At 38.3% G+C, this 13,002-nt stretch overlaps 1 protein-coding gene across 5 annotated transcripts; it reads left to right on the plus strand.

Moving 5' to 3' along the window:
- Positions 1-193: 193 nt before the first annotated feature.
- FKBP7 (FKBP prolyl isomerase 7) lies at positions 194-11,944 on the plus strand. 5 transcript variants are annotated; one of them, XM_060621963.2, is made up of 5 exons: positions 194-317; positions 1,009-1,551; positions 2,865-3,016; positions 7,786-7,919; positions 11,620-11,944. In XM_060621963.2, the coding sequence occupies exons 2-5, from the start codon at positions 1,343-1,345 to the stop codon at positions 11,779-11,781; spliced, it is 657 nt and encodes a 218-aa protein (XP_060477946.1). In that variant the 5' UTR covers positions 194-317; positions 1,009-1,342; the 3' UTR covers positions 11,782-11,944. The 5 variants fall into 5 exon arrangements, 3 of the variants coding, with proteins under 3 accessions (XP_060477946.1, XP_060477947.1, XP_060477951.1); XR_009607041.2 differs by lacking the exons at positions 194-317; positions 11,620-11,944 and adding an exon at positions 6,402-6,516 and having other exon boundaries at positions 549-1,551; positions 7,786-7,898; XR_009607042.2 differs by lacking the exons at positions 194-317; positions 11,620-11,944 and adding an exon at positions 6,402-6,516 and having other exon boundaries at positions 549-1,551; positions 7,789-7,896.
- The last annotated feature ends 1,058 nt before the right edge of the window (positions 11,945-13,002 follow it).

Below are 13,002 nucleotides of genomic sequence, written 5' to 3' on the forward strand. Positions count from 1 at the left end.
ATTAACCTTAGCCACTACTTCATTTAGAATATAAAACATGGAACCGAACTTTGGAATTTATTTTATTCTAGAAATAAGGGCTTTCCCCTAGCTTTTATGATTTTTAAAAAATCCTGTTTGGAAATGATCATCTTACGTAATGACAATAATTCAGGTTTACTAAATGCTGGATCTTTAAGCAAAGCAAGCTCAGTGCTGCAGTTTTGCTTAGCATCACCAAATAGAGTAACACCTCTCTTTCCCGAACCGAATCCAGGCCTGTGCTGAAGCTTTTCTGATTTGGGTAAAAAGTCTTTGGGTATTCACTTGGAAATAAGGTGAGTTGTTGGATGGATGGATGGATGGATGGATGTGTAATAAATCGAATATAGTTACATGTCAACGATAGACTCCAAGTGGTGGTTGGAAGGCCGCGGCGATGAGGTAATAAAATTCAATATTTCTGTATGTTTGGAAGTTTTTCATCCTAAAATGTTTGGGGGTGGGATAAAGGGTGGTTTTGTGTCAGACTTGGTCAAATCCCTGCTGCATATTAGGTTTTGGGGGGAAAAGCCGAATACTCAAATTACTTCATTTTCTCATCTGTGTACCGTGGATGGTAAGAAAAAGGTCACCATCAAGAGTTTTCCTCAACTCCCCCGAGCCCTCATATAAACGGCGGCCCCCGAGTGGTGGGGGAAAGAAGCGCAAACTAGCAGCCCCGCCCAAACCGCGGGAGTTGACTCCTGGGAAACTCATCTAAAGGGGCGGGGAGCATTGGGACCTTTCTTGACTCGCGACCAGGTGGCGGTCAGATTGTGTGAGGCTTAGCCTGGAACCTCTTAAGGCATGGCTCCACCCCGAGAAGGTGCTTTCAAGGACACCGCAGAAGCAGACTGCCTCGCCATATGCCCGCTGTTCCCTAGGGGTCTGAGGAGAAACCTTTTAATTCCAAAAATGACAGCCGTATTCTCTAACTACAACATTCCACTCGTAGGCTGTTTATTTCTTTTGCCGGTTTCATTTTAGGAAGTGCGAGCATTACTACATAACTCTGAGGAAACCGGCTGTAAAATTTGCATATTTAACGAGAAGCGGTGCAAGTGTTCAGTACTGCTTCAACGACTGATGACAGCCATCTAAAGCGCCGGGTACCAGAGGGATAGGACCTAGCCAGACGGAAGAAAATTCTGAGGCTAAGCGCGCAGCCCGGGGGGGGCGGGGCCATCGGCCGTCCCGCCCCCGGCCCTTTGTGACGTAGAACAATGCCTGCCACGAGTCGGAACTGGGCTGCCTTTGCCTCTGGAAGCAAGTGACACGCGTGAAGGAACGCAGTTGTCATCTGGGGCCAATTTCAGGAATCATGAAGTTTGTATTCAGGTTAATCGTTTTCTTTTATGTATGGGGCATTTTGGGGGCTCAGGGACAAAAGGAAGAGGAAAGCACAGAGGAAGTGAAAATAGAAGTTGTGCATCGTCCAGAAAACTGTTCCAAGACAAGCAAGAAGGGAGACCTGCTAAATGCCCATTACGACGGCTACTTGGCTAAAGACGGTTCGAAATTCTACTGCAGGTAGGAAATGCTGTGAACTACTCCCGCATCCAGTTCATACATGATAACTAGCCTCCCTTTCTACCAACCAGAAGCCTAAGTGGTTGGTTGATTGGTTTGTTCTTGTAACAGTAAGGTTTGAGCCTTGTATTCCCGGGGCCGGGGGGAGGGGGGGGTGAGGGTGGGGGATTCCTACTGATATGCCTTAGTTCCCTATTGAACTATTACTTTTTAAATTGATAATGTTGGCCCAAGAGATTATCGGAAATACACTACCTCCAGACACCGACCCCCGCCCCCACCCCTGGGATCTATAGAACTCAGTTATGGAGCTGTCTGTAAGGATGTTCACTTTTTTCTTTTTTTTCCTCCGTATATTGGAGTCTCCTTACAGAGTATTAGGTAGGGTAGTTTAAGTGATTTTAACTGGCCTTCAGAGGCACGACACTTAGAGGCTGAGAGCCACTTTGCAACTGTATTAAAAAACCACCACAACAATAACCTTCCCTGGTGTCTTCTGGGCCCTGTGTTCTCCCACCTTCTCCCTCATCCCGCCACTGCCTACTCTGATTTAATTGATCATTTATTACTCAGAAGGAGAATGGCTTTTCTTCATCTGTGCTATTATCCTATGAAGATAGGGTTGGAGAAAGTTCTTAGTACTTACAAGAAAATAGATTGGGGCGCCTGGGTGGCTCAATTGGTTAAGCATCCAACTTGGGCTCAGGTCATGATCTAGCGGTTCCTGAGTTCAAGCCCCGTGTCAGGCTCTGTGCTGATAGCTCAGAACCTGGAGCCTGCTTCAGATTCTGTGTCTCCCTCTATCTGGCCTTCCTCTGCTCACACTCTGTGTATATCTCTCTCTCAAAAATAAAATAAATATTAGAAGAAAATAGATAAATTTAATAAGTAAAGATACAAATTTTAATTTTTGTTCAAATGACTTTTTGAGGCTAAACCTGTACCGTCATTTTTAGAACAAACTCAGAAAGTTTAAATGAGTTATTTGGACAAGCCATGCAGCTAGTTAGTGGCCAGAGACCCATTAAAAAAGTAACTGTTGAATCATTTCTGCAAAGATGGCAATAAAAAAGATGAGATGGTTCCTAATGACTAGCTTTGGGCAAATCATACTTCTTTCTGGCTGTTATGAAAGAAGTTTGAGCCAAACACTCCACCAGGGGGTTCAGAATGAGTGTTAATATGGGAAAAGAGTCAGAGAGGACTCCTATTTTAAATTATAACTAAGCGTCCAGATGTATTTTAAAGTTTGATTTCACTGATCTTAAAATCAGTTTACCTAAGTGTTGTTTTTTGGTTTTTTTTTACTATAGCCGCACACAAAATGAAGGCCACCCCAAATGGTTTGTTCTTGGTGTTGGGCAAGTCATAAAAGGCCTAGACATTGCGATGATGGATATGTGCCCTGGAGAGAAGCGAAAAGTGATTATACCCCCTTCATTTGCATATGGAAAGGAAGGTTATGGTAAAGTATTTTAATATTTATATCTTTAAGTTATATTTAAAAATAAATCCCAGCTAAAAAATAAATAAATCATAGCTTTGGGTATATATATCCAAAAGAATTGAAAGCAGGGTCTAGAAGAGATATTTGTATACTCATGTTCATAGCAGCACCATTCACAGTAGCCAAAAAGTGGAAATAACCCATATCCATCGACAGATGAATGGATAAACAACATATATACACATGCAGTGGAATATTATTCAGCCTTAAAAAGGTAGGAAATTCTGATACATGCTACAACATGGATGAACCTTGAGTACATTATACTAAGCCAATCACAAAAACAAATATTGTATGATTGCACTTATATGAGGTACATGGAATAGTCAACTTCAAAGAAGGAGCTGAGAAGAGGGTGGAATAGGGAGTTGTTTAATGGATGTAAAGTTTGAGCTTTGCAAGATGAAATAGTTCTGGAGATTGGTTGCACAGCAATGTGAATGTATTTAACTGTACTGAACCTAAAATGGTTACAGTGGTAACTATTTGTTACATGTATATCCCACAATTAAAAACTTTTGAATCACTAAAACAAACAAATATAACATCACAGGGGAAATATTTACAGAACTGTTGGGTCCGATAAACTTTAGCTGTATCTAGTGCAGGCCAGCTTGGTCCCCACTTTTTACATAGAATGAAAATAAGACATTGTTGGGAGACAGATCTCTAGCGAGTTCTTTCCCTCACATAATGGCAGTACTCATAATGATCCTGTATATTCTATAGGCTCTGCCTTTGTCATTTTTATGTATTTTAGTATATGTTATTTTATTATTACATAAATGTCTATAGTATATGCCTTTGGTAAGCAGTACCAAAGTCAAATTCATAAAACTCAGGAAACTGAAACATGATTTTAGAGTAAAAGGACAGTACTAGAACATAGAAAAAAAGAACATCTGAATATAACGACTGTCAATCACTGGTACCCAAATTCAGGTGAAGCCTTGAAATGTAGAAGAAATGAACTGCTTGCTTCAATATCTTATTTGAAATCTCACAATTAGACCTGAGAACCTGGGTAGAGCTGGTAAATGGGGAAAATGTTTGCAACTATTATGAAGACTCTTACTAACGAATAATAAAAATGACCTAGCCCTAGAAATGGATAGGTTCATAAACAAACAGCCCACTAACAAAAAAATACAAATAACCTGTAAATCTATGACAGTACTTAGTTTCATTAATAATTAAAGGGAAATTAAAACAAAGTGATTCACCATTTTCACTCATCAGATTATCAAAGGCATAAAAGTTGGCACAGGTATGGAAACACCAGCAGTCTCATGCCTTATTGCTGGGAATATAAATCATGTGACCTTGCTAGCAATTTCTATCAAAATTTAAAAGCACATATCCTCTGACCCAATAGCTCCATTTATAGAAATGTACACAAAGGTATATATAAAAAACCATTCATACAGACTTTTATTCGGTAGCAAAAGACTGGAAACTACCTGAGTATCCATTAATAAGGAATTATTTTAGTTAAATTATGGCATATCTATACAATGGATTATGATTCAGCCAGTAAAAAGAATGCAGTAGAGCCATATGTATTAGTATGTTAAAAATAAAATGGGATACAATGTATTCATGCAACAAGCATTTCTTGAGCATCAACTGCCAGGGCCAGTTCTAGGCACTGAGCATAAGGCAACATACATAGAAGAAACAATTTCCTATACTCAAAGAGCTTACATGTGAGGGGGGGCGTTTTCACATATGCATCATGTATCTACACAGATTATATGTGTAAGGATACACAGTCATCTGACGACATTAAGTGTTCCTGAGAAGGAAACCTGAGGGTCAAGGGTGACGAGATTTCTTCTTACCCTGTAGTATGTTGTACTATTTAAATTTTTTACCATGCATATGTATCAATTTTTCGAAAATTAATCTTTTAAATTACTAAAATTAAAGGTGGAGCTAAATAAAGAGGGACAGTTTTTAAAAGGGGAAAATGGTCAGCTTGGCAGAGGCAGTTTTTACTTTGCATTCTCAGTTAGGTCCTTGCTCCCTGTTGCTGTGTAAAGACTAGGAAGACAGAATCATTCCTTCCTCAGGCTATTTAGGACACTTGCTAACCCCACCTACTTAAAATACTTAGTATATAATGAAAGTCATTAAAGATTAGTTTTCTACGATGAGATATTGTCATTACTCCCAAATATTTCATTGAAATGGCACAACCTCTTTGAGGCTGTTTGGTTACCTCACTAATAGTAGTAATTCCCTCACCTCTTTCCAGTAAGAGCAGGGGATCATTGCACCGAATTGGACTAGAAAGAGGTTAGTGGTGCAAGGCCGACCCAGACTTAAAACTCCTAGAGACAGTTCCATGTAACTCCAACTTCATTTTCGATGCTTTTGGCCAATCATTTGGTCCCATCAAAATAGCTCCCATGGAACCACAATTTATATATCCTGTTTTTAGTCATAGAGGAATCTGGGAGAGGGAGAGAAAAAAAAAATTGGAGATAAATTAAATTGAATGCAATACTTGTCCAAAATTATTGTCATAGGTCAAGGCCAATTCGAGGCAAAATGATATAGGCAGAGTATGCCTTTCAGACTCTTTAATCTCATTTTAACCACATCCCTCATCAATAGGTGCTCATCCATCCTATTGAGCCCCCTTACCCCTCAGCAAATGACCACTTAGGTTTCCTTTTCTGAAACTAATTTATGCTTAACTATGAATGACTACCCTGGCTGCCTAAGCTATGAATAAACCAGACCCCTGCTGTAGAGATACACAAGTTTAACTTTGAAGAAGTTAGTTCATATTTAATTTGAGGTTTCTCCAATACACATACAAATGATGAATCTCATTAGTAACACCACCAACACTTTTGTTTTACACATAAGGAAACTGAGGCCCAACAAAAGTATGTTCTTTGGAGCATACTTAACTGCTGGTTACCTGCCAAATATGTAGGATTAGACTACTTAAAAGATGTAGTGAAGATGTAAGTAACTGCTTAACAAACAACTTCTTGATCAAATAAGCTTTTTAAAATAAGTTATTACTCAGGGCGCCTGGGTGGCTCAGTCGGTTAAGCGGCCGACTTCGGCTCAGGTCATGATCTCGCGGTCCGTGAGTTCGAGCCCTGCGTCGGGCTCTGTGCTCACAGCTCAGAGCCTGGACCCTGTTTCAGATTCTGTGTCTCCCTCTCTCTGACCCTCCCCCCGTTCATGCTCTGTCTCTCTGTCTCAAAAATAAATAAACATTAAAAAAAATTTTTTTTAAATAAATAAAATAAGTTATTACTCATTTTTAAGTTACTTGCATAAGTTACTTATGTTACTAACACCAGCTATAACTTTATTTTAGGTAGTACTTGAAGAAGGCTTTCCTCTGCACGGTATCCTTGCTTCATGTCACAGAGCACCCTTGCATGTCTTGAAATGCATGTGACTTTTTAGTACTTTAATTAACAGTACATGTGGTATGTATAGATTCTTTACATTAACTCCTGTGTCTTTGATTTGCTTCTCTAAATACAAGTCATTCTATAGCAAACTTACCTTTTTCATTTTCTCTTCTTTCTGCTCTAATTTCTTTGTGAGAGAAAACCTGATTGGCAATATTTTCTGCTTTTACAGCAGAACTATTCAGAAACTTCATATGTACGTGCAATATTTTTTCTTAAGTTGAATTTGTGTTTGAGGTTATCTTTAATTATTATGATTAGTTATTTTCCTGTCATAAGGAGATTATAACTGGACAGAATAGGAATGGATTTTGTAAAACTGATCATTGAATTAATCTGTAGCTCTTTTACTCTAATGTCAGGTATGTGATATATTGCATGGGACTTCATTAGTCACATGATGATGCAGAGGTAGATTTTTCTATGTCTTGGCTTTGAAGGTGACTGATTCACTTCTTTTGGCTATAACTTTCAAGTTCTTTTCTCTTTGGGTTATATAAATACTTTAGCAAGAATTCTTCACTGTTTCATTAAAGAAATCACTATTTCCTTCAAAGAACAAATAGCCATTTTAAAAATAAACCAGAGGGATCATTCATTCAACAAATATTTGAGTGCCTATAATGGATGAGACCCTGGTAGACTCTGGAATATCCTGGTGACACAAGCTAACTGCTGCCTCTTAGCAAGTCATTTCAGTAGGTTATTTTTATGAAACAGTCATCTGAAATAGCCCATAGGTTGTTAAAATCATCTGTGATATCAGTTAATAGGTTAACTTTATTAAAGAGAACTACTCAACTTAATACTTAAAATTCTTTATTATGATTAGAAATTGTTTCATAAAATTGTTACTGGATTATTCTGTCATTGCACTTATGTTTTGATGTCTGTAAAGGGGTGGAAAGATAAGTCTATGGAAAAATGTTTTATTTATGCTTTCAAATAACTATACAATATCATTTTTTAAAAGATTACTGATTTACACTTTGAAATTTTTCTGCCCATTTACTTCTTCTCTGCACCAGCTCCCTCCTGTATAATGATGGGGTAAATTAATAAAAATTACACAATCTGTATTTTAATTTAACCAGGAAATAAGGGCCCATGAGGTCCTTAGAACTGATTTGGTTTAAAACATGGAAAATACCTCCTTAAAAGTAAGCCAAGTAGGTAGTTTTTATAAATATGAAATAATATAATCATGATGTTATAATGGCTACTTGTGAATAAATATGTGAACTTTATCTTCATCAGTTAAACTGTTAAAAATTATACCTTTAGCAGAAGGCAAGATTCCACCTGATGCAACATTGATTTTTGAGATTGAACTTTATGCTGTGACCAAAGGACCACGAAGCATTGAAACATTTAAACAGATAGACATGGACAATGATAGGCAACTCTCTAAAACTGAGGTAATTCAAACTAAGTTCCACGTGTACAGTCTCATTTTTTTAATCACAATTTAAAGACATCCATGTTACAGCTGTTATTTTTTAGCTCTACTAAGTATGGGCTGATTACATTGCTTTTAATAGAGCTGATTACTAAGGGGCCACTGGGTTGCTCAGTTGGTTAAGTGTCCAACTTTTGATTTCAGCTCAGGTCACGATCTCACAGTTCGTGGGTTTGAGCACCACATGGGGCTCCGTGCTGACAGAGGGGAGCCTACTTGGGATTCTCTCTCTCCCTTTCTCTCTGTCCCTCCCCTGCTCTCTCTCTCTCAAAATAAATAAACTTTGAAACAAAATAGAGCTGGTTACTAAAAAATCTAAGCTCCAAGAAGAAAATGTGCTTTTTGAGTATAAAACTTGTAACTGAGTCATCCTGTTCAGCTGCCTTTCTCCCTGCCAGAGGGTCATTAAAATACCAAGCTAATTTCTACAGGGCATCCCCAGTTTCTAGACTACAGGAACAAATCTCGTTCAAACACCACCATAGGAATTTGGAACAGGGCAAATAATTTCCACCTCACAGGATTGTGGGGATTACAGGAAATTCTGAAAAGGGCTAGCAAGCATCATCTTTATGACAACTTATGAGGTAGACACCTGTCATTATCTCTATTTAGAGAAGGGGGAAATGATGTTGAGGAACTGGCTAAGGTCACGCCACTGTAAGTGACTTCATCAGATTGCAGCTCAGCAGTCTGGCTCCATTTCTGTGCTCTTAACCATGGCCTACCCTGCCTCTTTCAGGGAATTTCCAGCACAGATGTTTCAGGGCTAGTGTTTGTACTCTTGAAGACTGGTGCCTTACCTAGTCTCACTGACTATACCCTTTTGCCTTAAATTGAGTAACCCAATTGTCTGCCCTCTTGTTTGAAAACAGTTTAACAGGCATGGCTCTACCACCTAAGTGATAAAAGGTACCTGAGTCATTGATTTCAGGAGACAAGTAAGCCCCCTTTCTCGGGTTTTGTTTTTTTCCTCTCCATCCCTAGTCCTTCCCCCACCCTGATGCTACTTCCTCCTCCAGGGTATTAGTAAGGACCTTCTCCTGAAGGTCCTTTGCTGCTCACCAGTGGAAGAGGAATATGTGAATGTGAACATACCCCATTCCTGAAGAAGGAGGACAATTAGAGGGCTGGAAAATTCATCCCAGTATGTGCTTTGCGTTGACTCCGTATGACTTGTAGAGTGAACAGCAGCAGATGAATTCACATGGGACCCAAGAGCTCAGCCTATGCACACAGACCATTCATTATCAACTGCATCCAAAAAGGCATGTTCTGCGGTATGAACACTCCCTCAGGAGACCTTATCAGATCTTTAGTTTTTTCGGGAAAATAAAAGTAGAGAAAGTCCAAAAACAGTGACCTGCTTAGCTACCATCTGCCCAGATGTCTCTCAGGTGTCGCCTGCATTATCACTAGATGGTCAGAGTGATTTTCACATGCTTGAATAACAATAGCTATCTTTTATTGACATCTATAAATATTACTCTAATCCTTACATCAATCCTACCGTAAAGGTACTGTTTCCCTCCTTCTACAGATGACAGAATTGAGGTTCAAAGACGTTAAGTTACCTGTTCAAGACCACACAGCCAGTATATGACAAAACCAGGATTTGAAATATGAACTAAAAGAAACTTCCTCCCTTCATCATCAGATTGTGTCAATTATTTCCTTAGTATAAGGTGGGAGAGAAGGGGAATACACTACATTAAGGTTATGTTCTTACCCACTGCCATTTTGTACCTCTCCACTACAGTGTACTAGAAAAGTACATTTTGAGGGTCAGTATATTTACTTAGAAACTGAGGAAGATTTGAGGTTCTTTAAAATTCTTTTCACCTTCATAGGATTGCTGAGGCTCAACTGGAATAAAAATGTATCTCCCTCAATAGGACTTAAGTCCCATTTGAGAACAGTTTATATATACTTCATTAAGATCCATTGATCATTCTAAAATAAAGTCTACTCATGATGGATTGAGTTGGGATCTGTATTGCTAAATACCTCTCAGAGTTCAACTTTAGCTTTCAAAAATAGTCTTTCCTCTAAAATGCCCAGCCTTGGGATGCCTGGGTGGCTCAGTGGGTTAAATGCCTGACTTCAGCTCAGGTCATGATCTCATGGTTCATGAGTTCAAGCCCCTCATCGGGCTTTGTGCTGACAGCTTAGAGCCTGTAGCCTGCTAAGGATTCTGTGTCTCCCTCTGTCTCTGCCCCTCCCTTGCTCATGCTCTGTGTCCGTCTCAAAAATAAACATTAAATTTTTTTCTAAAGTGCCCAGCCTTACTGAACATTATCTCCAGATTATTGCCTTGCTGAACATTATCTCCAGATTATTACACACTGCTTTCTATAGTTATTACATAAATTAGCCCTTGCCAGTGGAAATATAATTGAGTCACATATATAATTTATTTTTTCTGAGTTTATTTTGAAAGACAGCTTGGGGTGGGGGGGAGGGTGGGCAGGGAGACAGTGAGAGAGGAAGAGAGAGAATCCCAAGCAGGCTCCACACCGTTAGTGCACAACCCAATGTGGGGCTAGATCCCATGAACTGTGAGATCATGACCTGAACCAAGATTAAGAGTGGTATGCTTAACCGACTGAGCCACCTGTGTGCCACAAGTAATGTACATAATTTAAACACTTTTAGTAGCCACATCTTAAAAAACAAAAATAAACAGGTGAAATTAATTTTAATAGTATGTTTTGTCACTCAGTATATCTAAAATATTTCCACTTCAACATGAAATCAAAAATAACCAGTGAGATATTTTTTGTTGTCTTCAAAATTTGTTGTGTATTTTACCCTTATAGTAGTAGCATATCTCAATTTGATCTAGCCACATTTCAAGTGCTTAGTAGTCACATGTGGCTAATAGAAATGTCATATTATACAGAGAAAGAATACTTAAGAATACCTTTTCTTAAGGGGCACCTGGGTGGCTCAGTCAGTTGAGTGTTCAGCTGTCGATTTCGGCTCAGGTCATGATCTCATGGTTCATGAGATCGAACCCCATGTCACCTCCATGCTGTCAGTGTGGAGCCTGCTTGGGATATTCTCTCTCCCTCTCTCTCTGCCCCTCCCCTGCTCATGTGCTCTCTCTCTCTCTCTCTCTCTCAAAATAAACATAGAAAAAAAAGAATATCTGTTCTTTATTTGACATTATTATATAGAGATTATCATATGGATTTGAAGGAGAGTTATAGAAGCATAGAAAATTAAGAAAATTAAATTTTATTTCAAAAATTATGGTTGAGTTTTATTGATAATAGAATATATTCATTAATTTTAGAGATTATAAAAATGCCAATTTGGATTTTATTCACTAATAGAAATCCTTAAGGATGATTTTCCTTTCATAATGTGGACAGTGTAGATTACTAGAAAACACTTAAGTTTCAACAAAATTCATTTCCGATGTTAATCTTTGAGTATGTACAACTAACATCTATAACCTCAGGGGAAGCTAATTTGAAGATGTTTCTTTTCAGAAAATTGCTTTAAAGGTGAAAAAATAAAACCTCAAATAGCTTTTAACAATTTTTTATCACTTATTATAAGTAGATTTCAGTTTCCTTATGTAAACATTTCCTTAAAGTTACTGGATATTTACTGTGGTACTTTTTTATTAAAGACATATTTTGGCCCTCTAGATAAATAATTACCTGAAAAGGGAATTTGAAAAAGATGAGAAGCCTCGTGACCAGTCATATCAGAATGCAGTTTTAGAAGATATTTTTAAGAAGAATGATCATGATGGTGATGGCTTCATTTCTTCCAAGGAATACAATGTATATCAACATGATGAACTATAGTGTATTTTATTTCTAAATTTTCTTAGCTACTTACTGTACTTTATATATAAAAGAGTTACTTTTCTAGAACTTGTATTTTCTGTTTTCCCTCCATGAGAACATATTTTGATCCCCTCAATACATGTAATTTTGGCATAATAAATGTGTTATTTTGCAGATTTAACTTTCAGGAAAGATAATTGTGTTTCCGGTTGCTTTATCCTGTGAACACGAATAGTGGCACCATGAAATAGACCTCTTCATTCCAGTAGGCAGTTCTCCCCCTTCAGGAGATAGGAGAACACCTATGTCAAAATCGATGAGGTTCTTCCCAGTTCTAACTTTAATAACATGTATACATATCCAATTTTTAAAATATTCAATAAGGACCCAGGAATTAACATTTCACTTGCTGATACATTTCATAGCATTACAAATGAAAGGATAATATAAAAATGACAGGACTAGGGCGCCTGGGTGGCTCAGTCAGTTAAGCGACCGGCTTCAGCTCAGGGCATGATCTTGCTGTTTGTGAGTTCGAGCCCTGTGTTGGGCTCTGTGCTGACAGCTCAGAGCCTGCTGCAGATCCTGTCTCCCTCTCTCTGCCCCTCCCCTGCTCGCACTCTCTCTCAAAAATAAATAAACATTTAAAAAAAAATTTTTTTAAATGACAGGACTGAACAAATCTTCCTTTGGTATGCATATAGGAAAATATTACTTGTACAATTCTGTCCCACAGAGAGCCTTAACACCGTCGCTGTACTCCTTGGTGCAAGCTCTGGCCTTGGGTCATTATTCCAGTGGGGAATGTTTAAAGATATTTGATCAGACCAAAGACTTTGTGTCTCTTATAGCAGACATAATAAAGTCTATACTGCTCTGAGTCTGTACTTTTTCAGACATCATTATAAATGTGTTATTTCCTCTGGCCTCCTGTAGGCCTTTAGATCTATCATCCCTAATGTTTTGTCTTGATAGTCTTAAATTGATGCCATGGCATCTAGTTTCCAGTTCCCTTTCTCTATGTGTCTCTATCCTGTCAGTCACTTCATTTTACAATGTTCTTGTTATTGATCATGAATGAGCATTACAAACTCCTATGCCATCAAATTTTTGAAAATGTGTAGAATTTATTTTACACATAAGGATATGTGAGGATATCAAATGAGGATACAAATGGGAACATACACTGCCATGGCAATCCCGTGTCACAGTCAAATCATGACATCCAATTTGTTGAGA

This window comes from Panthera onca, chromosome C1, assembly GCF_046562875.1.
Source record: "Panthera onca isolate mPanOnc1 chromosome C1, mPanOnc1 haplotype 2, whole genome shotgun sequence".
Lineage (NCBI taxonomy): Eukaryota > Metazoa > Chordata > Mammalia > Carnivora > Felidae > Panthera > Panthera onca.

Excerpts from the sequence above, each read along its gene's own strand:
- FKBP7 (XM_060621963.2), top strand. The coding sequence starts at position 1,343 with ATGAAGTTTGTATTCAGGTTAATCGTTTTCTTTTATGTATGGGGCATT. Across the intron at positions 1,552-2,864 it reads GGTTCGAAATTCTACTGCAG|CCGCACACAAAATGAAGGCC; the intron begins GTAGGAAATGCT and ends TTTTTACTATAG. Across the intron at positions 3,017-7,785 it reads ATATGGAAAGGAAGGTTATG|CAGAAGGCAAGATTCCACCT; the intron begins GTAAAGTATTTT and ends TTATACCTTTAG.